Source organism: Corythoichthys intestinalis, chromosome 18, assembly GCF_030265065.1.
Source record: "Corythoichthys intestinalis isolate RoL2023-P3 chromosome 18, ASM3026506v1, whole genome shotgun sequence".
In the NCBI taxonomy this organism is placed as follows: Eukaryota; Metazoa; Chordata; class Actinopteri; order Syngnathiformes; family Syngnathidae; genus Corythoichthys; species Corythoichthys intestinalis.
This window is the reverse complement of record NC_080412.1, coordinates 27,494,533-27,509,058: the sequence shown is the minus strand read 5'-3', so window position 1 is coordinate 27,509,058 and position 14,526 is coordinate 27,494,533. Positions and strand designations below refer to the sequence as shown.

Genomic DNA, 14,526 nt, shown 5'->3' with positions numbered 1-14,526 from the left:
ATGAAGCCAAAATAAAGTAGTTGAAAATGGCTAATTGTCATTTTAAAAAGATGTTACTGTGTTTATTGTCCATTTAGTATGTTTGAAAGACATTATAGTAGAAAAGGTGTTGTATGAATTTCAAGTTTATTTCACAAAAATCTGTTGAGAAACTAGTTACAGTGGGGCAAATAAGTATTTAGTCAACAACTAATTGTGCAAGTTCTCCCACTTGAAAATATTAGAGAGGCCTGTAATTGTCAACATGGGTAAACCTCAACCATGAGAAACAGAATGTGGAAAAAAAACTGAAAATCACATTGTTTGATTTTTAAAGAATTTATTTGCAAATCATGGTGGAAAATAAGTATTTGGTCAATACCAAAAGTTCAGCTCAATACTTTGTTATGTACCCTTTGTTGGCAATAACGGAGGCCAAACGTTTTCTGTAACTCTTCACAAGCTTTTCACACACTGTTGCTGGTATCTTGGCCCATTCCTCCATAAAGATCTCCTCTAGAGCAGGGGTCCCCAACCTATTCCACTAAGGCACACTGTGGGTGCAGGATTTCATTCTTACCAAACAAGATGACAACACTTTTTCCCCAATCTGGTGTTTTACAAGTGCAATCAGTTGATTGCAGTCAGGTGTGGCTTGTTTTAGCAGAAGCCTCATTGGTTCAACTGTCTCTGCTGGATCGGCTGGAACAAAAACCAGGACCCACAGTGTGCCTTGAGGACTGGGTTGAAAACCCCTGCTCTAGAGCAGTGAGGTTTTGGAGCTGCCGTTGGGCAACACGGACTTTCAACTCCCTCCGCAGATTTTCTATGGGGTTGAGATCTGGAGACTAGCTTGGCCACTCGAGGACCTTGAAATGCTTCTTACGAAGCCACTCCTTTGTTGCCCTGGCTGTGTATTTGGGATCATTGTCATGCTGAAAGACCCAGCCACGTCTCATCTTCAATGCCCTTGCTGTTGGAAGGAGATTTTCACTCAAAATCTCTCGATACATGGCCCCATTCATTCTTTCCTTTACACACATCAGTCTTCATGGTCCCTTTGCAGAAAAACAGCCCCAAAGCATGATGATTCCAAATCCAATGCTTCACAGTGGGTATGGTGTTCTTCGGATGCAATTCAGTATTCTTTCTCCTCCAAACACGAGAACCTGTGTTTCGACCAAAAAGTTGTATTTTGGTTTCATCTGACCATAACACATTCGCCCAAGTCCTCTTCTGGATCATCCAAATGCTCTCTAGCGAACCGCAGACGGGCCTGGACGTGTAATGGCTTCAGCAGGGGGACACGTCTGGCAGCACATTGTGTTACTGATAGTAGCCTTTGTTACTGTGGTCCCAGCTCTCTGTAGGTCATTCACTAGGTCCCCCCCGTGTGGTTATGGAATTTTTGCTCACCGTTCTTATCATTTTGACGCCACGGGGTGAGATCTTGCTTTGAGCCCCAGATCGAGGGAGATTATCAGTGGTCCTGTATTTCTTCCATTTTCTAATAATTGCTCCCACAGTTGATTTCTTTACACCAAGTGTTTTACCTATTGCAGATTCAGTCTTCCCAGCCTGGTGCAGGTCTACAATTTTGTCTCTGGTGTCCTTCGATAGCTCTTTGGTCTTGGCCATCGTGGAGTTTGGATTGTGACTGACTGACATTGTGGACAGGTGTCTTTTATACCGATAATGAGTTAAAACAGGTGCCATTAATACAGGTAACGAGTGGAGCCTCGTTAGACCTTGTTAGAAGTTAGACCTCTTTGACAGCCAGAAATCTTGCTTGTTTGTAGGTGACCAAATACTTAATTTCCACCATGGTTTGCAAATTCTTTAAAAATCAAACAATGTAATTTTCTGGGGGGGGTTTTCCCACATTCTCTCGTGGTTGAGGTTTACCCATGTTGACAATTACAGGCCTCTCTAATCTTTTCAAGTAGGAGAACTTGCACAATTAGTCGTTGACTAAATCTTATTTGCCCCACTGAGCTACCCACACTGGCGTTGCGATTAACTGGTTGCTCGTGATCGACGTGATGAGCACCCTTGATTTAGCATATCAATTATTTTAGGTTCATATTCGTGAGAAATGTAGGCCTGACTCCCGTTCACCCAATCGGTTTGGTCTTATTAATGTCCCATCCCGAGCATAAAGTTTACATGCAGGTAATCGTCCCTACTAATGTTGAGACCCAACGTACGCCATTGCGTCCGTCTAATAGTGATAAGCTAATTAGTGGGAGGGTTCATTTTGGTCAGAGGAAGAACAAATTTAAAAAGTTTTTCATGCACAAACATTTATTTCACAGTTTATGAAACAGTCAGTGTAGATGTTTGAAACTAGCAAAATTATTTTAAAAAGCAGCAGGCAATCATTTTGTACTGTAGATCCCATTTGCAATCTGTAAATTTTCATCACTTCTTTCCCATCAAAGAGGACAAACTGGCAATGAATCATGTAACATTTAATCGAACTCCTCCAGATATTTTATATTAAATTCTTTGCCAGCATGTATTTAAAAGAAGAAAAAAAAACACATTCAGGCATTTTTTTTCCAAAGTGTTATCCGGCACCGTGATTAATCAAGGCAATAAATATTGCAAAAACATGACGGCTAAATTCATTCTGAGGTGATTTATGTCAGTTTGTGAGTGTTGAAATATAGAAAAGTCACTTTTTCAGTCAGGCAGCTCAAAGGAGGACTTCACCATGTGATGACATACAGGAAGTGGAGACACAATCCAGCTTTGCGCATCCAAAACCAAAAAGGTAAGCGGTTTAATTCTTATGTTTTGCCAGGACTTCGTCACCCTTTCACTAAAAACCGCCCCAAAAAATAACGAGTCAAAGTGGCTGAGTTGTCTTGGACCAGCACAGCTTTGGATGAAAACTCAGGTGGATGAAATCTTTGTTGTCGTATTCCGACCTCCAGCCGGCAGAGGTTCCTCGTGGCACGAAAGAAGCGAATGTTTTGTGGCTTTTTGTGTTCTGATCCAGCATGTACTTCCTTCCCCAGGTGAGCGTCAGTTGCTGTTGCAGCAAGAATAAAAGTACGAGTCTTTCTTGTGGTCCAAGTTGACTCCCGTCTCTTCTGCAGAAAAAGTGCGGTGGGTTGTTTTATTCATTTTACATTACAAACTTGCCTTTTTAATACCGTATTTTTCGGACTATAAATCACACCAGTCAAAATGCACAATGAAGAGGTTAAAAAAAAATTCAGTTGCACTGGAATGTAAGTCAAATTTTGGGGAAGTCATTGTATTTAATCAGCGGCCAAGTATAAAAAAAAAAAAGGAGAACAAAGTGCTAAATAGGTATCTGTTAAAATATTGAGTTATTCAGATAACGTTAAAATAAACTGTTGATCTCACTCCACTCCAAATTACTACCAAATCCATTCAAGTCTTCATCCTCATTATCACTTCTGAACAACTGCACCAACTCGAAGTAGCGGGCATGCCTCGAGTATACACTGCCGTTCAAAAGTTTACTCATTCATTTCTACCAGTAAGACAATAATCTACAATATTTGCTGTAAATTAGTAGTACGGGTCTGCGTTTGCATGTATAGAAAGTAGGGCTGCAGCTATCGAATATTTTAGTAATCGAGCAATCGGATAAAACAAAAATTTTTTTAGGTAAAGAGCAATTATAAATATACATGACAAAACAAGACATTTCATCTAATATTGAACCATTTTCAGTCAATCAATGTCTTTATTTTCTATGTACATTGTTGAAAACAGCCAACAATTGCATCTCAGATGTGACTAGAATAAAATTTTTAAAAAAGACTAATTTACTGCTTTCACTCAAAAAAACTTTTAGATCTTATATACCGTAATTTCTGGACTATAAGGCGCACCTGACTATAAGCCGCCAGCCACCAAATTTGACATGAAAACGGCATTTGTTCATAGATATGCCGCACTGGGCTATAAGCCGCAGTTGTCCTCATTGTATTGTGGGATATTTACACTAGAGCTGAAACGAATACTCGAGCAACTCGAGTAACTCGAGTTTAAAAACTGATCCGAGTAATTTTATTCACCTCGAGTAATCGTTTATTTTGACAGCTCTAAGCATCACGTTTTGCTCGGACTACTTTGAATGCAGGACAACGCGTTGATGTCACGTGCGGAGAGGAGGGAAAAAAAATAATAATAATTACTACAGCCGACAGCCGCTACAAACGACGCCAACGTTGCTAAATACTAGCCCGCACGATGCTATGTTGGTAGCAGGTAGCGTCTCATAGAGATCACATGTATGTTGAACTAGATGCGAATGACAGACTCGGCTGCGTCTGGGCAGCGTTAGTAAACAGCCGCCATCTTAAAGCAGTAGAGCGCTAAGCGCTAATAAATAAGATTAACGTTACTGTCACTACTAGCTCACGTAATGTTAGCCCTGCGGAGGGCTAGGTTTCTATTAATTATGATCACTGTCGATGCGTGGCTAACGTGTCTTACATACAGGCTTTAACATAACATAGCATTGTGGAGTGATGAGGGTGTAAAATAAAAACTTAATAATGCTAACTATCAATTTTAGCTCAGTAGTCATTGCTGGATAAAACACCAAGTAGCACTGGTCCCTAATGTGCTCCAATGCAGCCTGTATCATACATTTATTTTGAACACTGCAAAAACTCAAAATTGTATCAGGACTTACAGTTTAGACTAACTTAAAACTTAACTTAAAAATGGCTTGACACAAATAGAAATTCAATTGAAACACGTGGGAAAAAATCCTAACTTTTAAGTGATGTGTGTTATCAAGCGTAACGGCATTTTTAGGTAAGATATATACACATTTTTATATATATAACTTTTTTTTTTTTTAAATAAGATCTAAAGGTTTTTTGAGTGAAAGCAGTGAGTCTTTTTTTTTTTTCTAGTTACATCTGAGATGCAATTGTTGGCTGTTTTCAACAATATACATCGAAAATAAAGACATTGATTGACTGAAAATGGTTCAAAATTAGATGAAATGTCTTGTTTTTTCATGTATATTTATAATTGCTCTTCAACTAAAAATATCTTTGTTTTATCCGATTACTCGATTAATCGATAGAATTTTCAGTCGATTACTCGATTACTAAAATATTCGATAGCTGCAGCCCTAATTTACACCAAAAGATATTAACTGGTAACACTTCATTTAACAATGGCATCATAAGACTGTCATGAGACCAAATGAACCACCAGTAAGCTTTGAACCAATTGGCTGCAAAGCCATATTGTCACTAAAAGCTTAATTTGGCCATCACTGCTCCCTTGGGGGAGGCAGTCAACCTTTGCTGCCACCTGCTCTCAACACTGTCGTCATCCAACATTCCTCCTAGTATGCATTGCGGCGCTACAGATGTAAATAACAATCATGTTCTGTGCTAATTATTTCTTCAGTTACTGTTCCAGTTGTTTAATTGCTAGTTATGGTATTTGGTAACATTTTCTTGGACAGTGGTGCCATAATACTGTCATAAGCATTAATGAATGCTTATAATAGATATCGGTGAGTGTCATCCAGCAAATTATCTCACTTTTGAATGGACGTAAAAGATCTGAGCTGGACATAAATGGAGTTACTGACATAATATGCCACATGACACATATTGACATCTGTCATAAGCATGCAGTAATGCCCATGATAGTGTCACGTCATAATTATGATGTTCTTATGACAGTCTTATGATGCCACTGTCAAATAAAGTGTTACCTATTAACCCAAATAAATCAACAAATAAGCCACACTGGACTATAAACCGCAGGATTCAAAATGAGAGAAAAAAGTAGCGGCTTATAGTCCGAAAATTAGGGTATTATTAGGATATTTCAAAATGTTAATTTCTATATATTAAAAATGCGATTATGCTTGATAACACACATCATTTAAAAATTAGGTGTTTTTCCCACGTGTTTCAATTGATTTTCCATTTGTGTCAAGCTATTTTTAAGTTCTAGCTAAGTTTTAAGTTAGTCTAAAGTGTAAGTCCAGATATTTTGAGTTTTTGCAGTGTTCAAAATGAATGTATTGCAACATATCAGGTTATAATATGGCCGGGATATTTGCATGCGTTCCTGAATGCACCGCGTGACGTGCGGAGGTGAGGGAGGTGCCGGAGAGCGAGAAACGTGCCTTCCTGTTGTTGTCGTTCTGGTAGGTGCGTGTGCGTCGGCAGACTGCAGTCGTGTGTTGGTTGTTCCACAAGTTCCCAAAAAAATAAATAATTGCAATCTAACGAAGCGGGTGACTCTTTGTCGACGTTACAGTATGATACCTGCTGTATTGGAACACATTAGGGACCAGTGCTTCTTGGTGTTTTATCCAGCAATGACAAATGAGCTAAAATTGACAGTTAGCATGATTAAGTTTTTATTTTACACCCTCATCACTCTACAGCGCTATGTTTTCACAGATGAAATAAAGCCTGCATGTAAGACACGTTAGCCACGTATCGACAGTGGTCATAATTAATAGAAACCTTGCCCTCCGCAGGGCTAACGTTGCGTGAGCGAGTGACAGTTATTTATTAGCACTGAGTAGTCTACTGCTTCAAGATGGCGGCTGTTTACGAACGCCGCTGACTCTGTCATTTCGCATCTAGTTCAACATACATGTTATATCTATAAGACGCTACCTGCTAGTGCTACCACCGTAGAATCATGCGGGCTAGTTTTTAGCAACGTCCACGTAGTTTGTAGCGGTTTGATGCAGTAAGGTATTTTTCTATTGCTTCTTCCTATACGCACGTGACATCAGCGCATTGTCCCGCATTAAAAGTAGTCCGGGCAAAACGTGATGCTTAGAGCTGGCAAAATTAAACGATTCCTCGGATCAGTTTTTAAACTCGAGTTGCTCGAGTATTCGTTTCAGCTCTAATAGAAAGGAGTTCTTAGTTCAAATAATTAAATATCATAATTCATGCATGTAAGTGTGTTAGACCTGTTGAGCAAACAGCAACTACACATTAAATGCAATTAATTTTTTTTTTTGAGGAACAACTGACATTTCACCTTTAACTTTAGAAATGCAATTTTGAATCATTTTTAAAACAAATATTTTTAATAACCTAAATTGCTTCCAATTGGACATGTGCCAGTTACCGATTTCAAGGTATATCGTGGTATGAAAACGTCACGGTTTCAAAACCGCAAAAATTTTCCATCATACCGTCCCTAAGATATTAGCTATTTTTTATGTCCCAAAAATGCTTTGCTGCTAGACTCAACCCTCCACCACCGGTTGTTGCTCAGTTTCAGTGAGTCAGCTGTGCAACACGATGGCTATAGGGGGTGAAATTCCTGAACTTTTTGCCCCATTGAAGAAAACAAAATCACTGGTTTGGGAATACTTCAGCTACAGAAAAGTTACAGACGGTCGCGGCTTAGAGAAGGATGGCCAACCGACATGTAAAACATGTTTGCGGAGGGTGGCTGCTAAGGAGGCATACAATATGATTATGCATTTATACAAAATTAAAGGTTAGTAAACACTATCATGAACGTTTCCCCCAGCTATGAGAGATAACTCCAGCGTGTTTAGCGTGTCTAGCGGTGGTAAAACATGTGTTTTTTCTTTCTGGCAACTGTCTGTGTTGAAAAACAGAGTGTGTGAATAATGTAAACATGATACGAGTCATACACGCGTACTTTTCATGTAAAATAATTATTTTTGTTCTGATGATGATGTTAAGCTGTGGCTATGTGTTTATGCTCACCTAAAGGACTGCATTTATTCTAATTTTATCTAGAATTTTTTTTTTTGTTATTTTCTTTATTTAACTAAACATTATACTTATGTTCCAATTTTGGAAACTAAAAATCCTGTTTTTTTTTCTTTTTCTAGATATCTCAAAGTAACACATTTTAGAGCTGTAATTGCAATACCGTGATACCGTGATATTTTGGCTTAAGGTTATCATACCGTCAGAATCTCATATCGGCACATGCCTACTTCCAATGCATAATAAGGAATCTTACCTGTCATATTCTGGAACACAGCGTTGTTGTAGTCCTCGGCCACCTTCTGGAACAGCTCATCTGCGGTGATAATGGATGACTTTCATTCTTAAACAATTCCATACCTGGTTTTACAAGCTAACAAATATTTACTCTGACTAAAATACACTAGTGTGAGATGCGTAAGCATGTCTGCGAGTGTTTGTGACTCACCCACTTTGCTTCCCGTTTTACTAGATGTCTCGAAATGCTGTGCGCCGATTTCTAAAGAGTGAAACAAACATAGCAGATTAGTCAAAGCAATCAGGATGTGACTACAGAGGAAATATTTTACAATCATGGCACTTGACAGGTTTTTCCTCAAAGCCCAATTTGATTTTAACGGAAACCCCAATTTCCTCTTTTGCTGTGTCGTCACCTTCAGCAAAGTCCTGAGTGTCGTGGTAGTCGATTTGACGCAGACTCCGGTCTCCTTGGATCAGGTCGCTCTTGGTACCGCACAGGTAAATCTTACAGTGCTTAAAAAAACATTTAAAAAAACATTAAAACGCAATACAGGGATCCCTCGTTGACAGTGACCAGAACCCGCCACAAAAGGGGAAAACCCACGAAGTAGCCCCACTACCCCCAATTTTCCCCCCGAAATTAAAAAAAATATATATATGCATGTGTACATATAAATATATATATATATACAGTGGGGCAATTAAGTATTTAGTCAAGCACCAATTGTGCAAGTTCTCCTACTTGAAAAGATTAGAGAGGCCTGTAATTGTCAACATAGGTAAACCTCAACCATGAGAGACAGAATGTGGAAAAAAAAAAAAAAGAAAATAACATGATTTTTAAAGAATTTAATTCCAAATTAGAGTGGAAAATAAGTATTTGGTCACCTACAAACAAGCAAGATTTCTGGCTGTCAAAGAGGTCTAACTTCTTCTCACGAGGCTCCACTCGTTACCTGTATTAATGGCACCTGTTTTAACTAATTATTGGTATAAAAGACACCTGTCCACAACTCAGTCAGTCACACTCCAAACTCCACTATGGCCAAGACCAAAGAGCTGTTGAAGGACACCAAAGACAAAATTGTAGACCTGCACGAGGCTGGGAAGACTGAATCTGCAATAGGTAAAGAGCTTGGTGTAAAGAAATCAACTGTGGGAGCAATTATTAGAAAATGGAAGACATACAAGACCACTGATAATCTCCCTCGATCTGGGGCTCCATGCAAGATCACACAACGTGGTGTCAAAATGATAACAAGAACGGTGAGCAAAAATCCCAGAACCACACTGGGGGACCTAGTGAATGACCTACAGAGAGCTGGGACTACAGTAACAAAAGCTACTATCAGTAACACAATGCGCCGCCAGGGACTCAAATCCTGCACTGCCAGACATGTCCCCCTGCTTAAGAAAGTACATGTCCAGGCCCGTCTGCGGTTCGCTAGAGAGCATTTGGATGATCCGGAAGAGGACTGGGAGAATGTGTTATGGTCAGATGAAACCAAAATATAACTTTTTGGTAGAAACACAGGTTCTAGTGTTTAGAAGAGAAAGAACACTGAATTGCATCAGAAGAACACCATACCCACTGTGAAGCATGGGGGTGGAAACATCATGCTTTGGGGCTGTTTTTCTGCAAAGGCACCAGGACAACTGATCTGTGTAAAGGAAAGAATGAATAGGGCCATGTATCGAAAGATTTTGAGTGAAAATCTCCTTCCATCAGCAAGGGCATTGAAGATGAGACGTGGCTGGGTCTTTCAGCATGACAATGATCCCAAACACACAGCCAGGGCAACAAAGGAGTGGCTTCGTAAGAAGTATTTCAAGGTCCCGGAGTGGTCTAGCCAGTCTCAAGATCTCAACCCCACAGAAAATCTGTGGATGGAGTTGAAAGTCCCTGTTGCCCAACGACAGCCCCAAAACATCACTGCTCTAGAGGAGATCTGCATGGAGGAATGGGCCAAAATACCAGCAACAGTGTGTGAAAAGCTTGAGAAGAGTTACAGAAAACGTTTGGCCTCTGTTATTGCCAACAAAGGGTACATAAAGTATTGAGATGAACTTTTGGTATTAACCAAATACTTATTTTCTAACATGATTTGCAAATAAATTCTTTAAAAATCAAATAATGTGATTTTCTGTTTTTTCCCCCACATTCTGTCTCTCATGGTTGAGGTTTACCCATGTTGACAATTACAGGCCTCTCTAATATTTTCAAGTGGGAGAACTTGCACAATTAGTGGTTGACTAAATACTTATTTGCCCCAATGTGTGTGTGTATATGTTATATATACTGTATATATGGCGGAAAACACAGACAAGGCTGAAAATGCAGTTTCTGCTCTTGTACCTCTCTTTAAATTAAAATGCTGTATTTTAAGCCAAAAGAACTGTTGTGTTTAATAAAACAGTATGTCTATATGCTGCCGTAGCAGTTTAATGGCGCATTAAGACCCCGAACTATTTTTAATTTTTCTGTTTTACCCTGGAGACCCCAGTTTACAGACATAGCGCAACCGCTTTTGTTTCAACCCAGCCATAAAAAGAAGGTAAATAGGTAAATGTTTACCATTTTTAGCTTGGAATCATAAATTAATGTGTAATAGTTAGTTTTAAGAAAAAATGACTTCATAAAATTATTCACTCGCATATTTTAAACCTTTGAACAAATTACGTCACAATGAAAAAAAATAGTGTCTGTAAAGAGGTCACGGATATCGACCTCATAACGATTGCTTAATTGTTTGTTTTTTTTGTTAGTGTCGTATTTTCCCCGATATTTTAGATGAGAAAATAATCGATCCAAACAAAGAAAAATTGGAGAAAAAAAAACATTTAAAAGGGTAAATATATGAAAAAGAAAATCTCGACCACTCCTTGATGTCTGCGATTTATGCATTGCGACCCATGTTATATTACCGTGTTTCACCCATAAAATCAACAAAAACTCCAGCTGTCACTATTCACAGGTGTTTCTTGACACTTGGTGAGACATGAGACAGAGTTTTTGGATCGAAACAAGGTAAGTACGCAATAATATCTTGTTAAAATCATTGTGTCTTTAATTATGCTCTCTAATGCTTTCACCTCGAGTTGCTGGAAAGCCAAAAAAAGACATACATTGCATGGTGTCCATTATCTTTTCGACCCTTGTTGCCATTTGGATTGCTTATTATGGGACGTTATCGATGTATTAGTTACATTAGATGCTTAAATCATAAAGCCTAGGTCCTAGGCTTCAAGGCTAAATACAATAAACACATAGTGTTATGTATAGGGAGCCTTTTATTCCCAATATCTCGCATTTACATTCTTTAATCATAATTGAAAAAAAAATTGTTAGGATTTACAGGTTTAATTTTATTTTTTTAAATGGCCTCCTGTTCAAAAATTTTCTTCCCCCAGAAAAGCTTTCCAATTATGTATCACACATGCATATAGGTCAATTTTGAAATTTGGCCAAATTTGGGGTCCCAGAGCGGAACTTCAAGTCTCTTTAGTTTTTTCCGCCATATATTAATAAATGTTTTTTAAGCACTTCAAATGTAATAATTATGATAAGTTTTAAATATGTTACTGTCCTACCAAATTATTTTTAAACAAGAATAAAGTAGAAAAATGCTTTTTAAAAAATGCTTTATTGAGTGAGTCCACTCGAATCCACTCAAGCTGTTTACTTACACAGAGTTGCCACAGCAACTATTTAACAAGCTAAACGACGATTGACGCATGCGGCGCTTTGAAATTTCGGCTACCAAGCATCTCTGGCAAGATCAAACCTTAATGTCTGTCAATTATCAACTCCAGTGCCCTGCCTGACCAAGAAAAGCAGCAGGAGGGAGAGTAAGACAACGTGATCGGATTGGGAAAGCTCATCTGAATTCATATATTATTTAGGGCTGTCAAAATTATCGCGTTAATGGCGGTAATTAATTTTAATTAATCACATTAAAATATTCGACGCAATTAACGCACATGCCCCGCTCAAACAGATTAAAATGACAGCAGAGTGTAATGTCCGCTTGTTACTTGTTTTTTGGTGTTTGGCGCCCTCTGCTGGCGCTTGGGTCCAACTGATTTTATGGCTTTCAGCACCATGAGTGAGCATGGTGTAATTATTGACATTAACAATGGCGAGCTATTAGTTTATTTTTTGATTGAAAATTTTACAAATTTTAATAAAACGAAAACATTAAGAGGGGTTTTAGTATAAAATTTATTTAACTTGTACTAACATTTTCTTTTAAGAACTACAAGTCTTTCTATCCATGGATCGCTTTAAGAGAACGTTAATAATGTTAATGCCATCTTGTTGATTTATTGTTATAATAAACTAATACAGTACTTGTGTACCATATGTTGAATGCATATATACGTCTTGTGTCTTATCTTTCCATTCCAACAATAATTTACAGAAAAATATGGCATATTTTATAGATGGTTTGAATTGCCATTAATTACGATTAATTAATTTTTAAGCTGTAATTAACTCGATCAAAATTTGTAATCGTTTGACAGCCCTAATATTAATATTTTTAATTGGGAAAAAAATCCGCGATGGACAGAGGGCTCGAAGTTTGAAGCACGAAGTAACAAGGGATCACTGTAAGAGAAGTACTCTCACCTCCTCGCAATTTTGCAACTCTTTCACCCAAAAACGAGCTCGCTGGAAACTGCTGCTGTCCGTCAGATCTAAAAAGGACAAAAATAAATGAAATCTAGCATGATCCATTCCATACAAAACGGCCGCCCAGCGTTTACCGTAGCAGACGACAGCAGCTCGAGCGCCTCGGTAGTAAATTCTGCTCATGGCTTCATAGCGTTCCGACCCAGCTGTGTCCTTAGAGAAAAGACACATTCACAGTCATGTGATTTAAATGATTAGATAAAGCGGATGTATCGGGGGGGAGCGTTAATGCAGTCATGGCGGAGAATGACTCACCCATATTCCCAAAGTGATCACTTTGTCTCCCACCTGGATTGGTTTGGCCACAAAAGCGGCTCCGATAGTCTGGAAAGATGACGAACAAAATTTGTTGAGACATTTTGATGGCCAAATTTTATTTTTAACCAGAAAGTTGTCCATTTTTGCAGAGGGAAAAAATGGGGAGCGTTTTTGGATTGGAATCTTACATTCTGATAAGGTCCGACCAAGAAGCGGTGGTGGACGTAACGCTCCACCAGGCTGGTTTTGCCCACACTCTCCTTGCCCAGCATCACCACCTTGGCATCCACTCGCATAGCGCTCATATTACTCCACAATTTAGTGCGGGGCTCCTTAGGAAGAGGAACTAAATGTGCAGGAAAGGAAGGAAGGAAGAGCTGACCTATAAAGAAGAAAATGTGTACAACATATTCATTCGCCTAGTCATAACACGCAGTTTTCGTAATATTACTACTTCAGTCTTGTAGCGTAGTATTTATGTATTTTAATGATTTCGTTGTGCTTTTATACTAACAAACAGGAGCTGGGTAAAATGGTCTAAAAACAAAACATTGTTTTTTCCACCAAAAATTAAGGGGACATTAAGAACAAAAGCACAAAACAAGTTTTTAACCCTTCAATGGCCTTAGAGGGGTAAATGAACAAATCCAGTTCAAATAGATTGGACGTCTAGCATCGTCAATGGCACTTAAACATGAAAATAATAAGTTCACAAAAAAACAAAACTTTTTCTCGTGTAATAATCTATTGAAAAATTGCTAGATTTTCTTTTTAAAAAAATAAAATGACAAACTAACCTTTTCGTTTTTGTTTTGACTTCATTATATAGGAAGAAATATTTTAAATTTTACACTAATCAGGCAGCTTTTTATTTATACTGAAAGAAGATTTAAGCATTTTTAATCCTGTCGAGGTCTAAAATCAGCACTCCTGTTTGCTTTTAGTAAAGTTGATACTTCTGGTTTGTTTGTCGAGTCCGTGACAGCAACTCGTGAAAGCAAATCAGTGTTAGAATTGTGAAAATGAGACAGCTTACCTAGCAGCTAGCTGGACTCAACACGTCTTCATTGTCTCGCCCCAACAGCGGCAGCAGAAAGCCGTGAAAGTGAAGCTGGCCAAATAAATATGTCTTTACAGCCGTGAGGGCAGCAGGAAAAGTGCACTTGTCATCTCAGCCCAGCGTATTCAAGCTAAATTATGCTAGGCTAAACTAAGCCGGCTGCTATTTGCGAACGTGTTGCGCAATAGCACAAAACACCAAACGCTACAAAATGTTCCAGAAACGCAAAATCAACATATTTTCGCCGTTTTAAAATTGGGAGTGTTGGCAAATGCCGGATGAGTGGCTAAAAGATGAGCCAAGCGACTCGCCCGAGGGGGATATTTCTAGATTTTATCATTGTTTGGTTGTTCTGGTAGGAACTAAAATTCGACGTCAACTTGTGTCTAGACGGAACGAATAAGCTGCTACTCAAAAACAATTGTGTGTCCCCCTCCCCGACCCCCTCCTCCATGTTTTGATTTAGGTTTTTTTAACCCTCAAATGACTATACGCATGCGGTCATTAAATTAATCAATTAATAATAATAAGCAATAAATTAACTAAACCACATAAAGACC

General features: G+C 38.6%; 1 protein-coding gene across 2 annotated transcripts; it reads right to left on the bottom strand.

Moving 5' to 3' along the window:
- Positions 1-2,256: 2,256 nt before the first annotated feature.
- rab24 (RAB24, member RAS oncogene family) lies at positions 2,257-14,363 on the bottom strand. Of its 2 annotated transcripts, none has more exons than XM_057821533.1 (9): positions 13,943-14,363; positions 13,095-13,252; positions 12,904-12,972; positions 12,723-12,801; positions 12,586-12,653; positions 8,369-8,468; positions 8,164-8,214; positions 7,972-8,031; positions 2,257-3,077 (listed from the first exon to the last, which is right to left on the bottom strand). In XM_057821533.1, the coding sequence occupies exons 2-9, from the start codon at positions 13,209-13,211 to the stop codon at positions 3,010-3,012; spliced, it is 612 nt and encodes a 203-aa protein (XP_057677516.1). In that variant the 5' UTR covers positions 13,212-13,252; positions 13,943-14,363; the 3' UTR covers positions 2,257-3,009. The 2 variants fall into 2 exon arrangements, with proteins under 2 accessions (XP_057677516.1, XP_057677515.1); XM_057821532.1 differs by having other exon boundaries at positions 2,259-3,077; positions 13,095-13,288; positions 13,943-14,362.
- Positions 14,364-14,526: the final 163 nt, after the last annotated feature.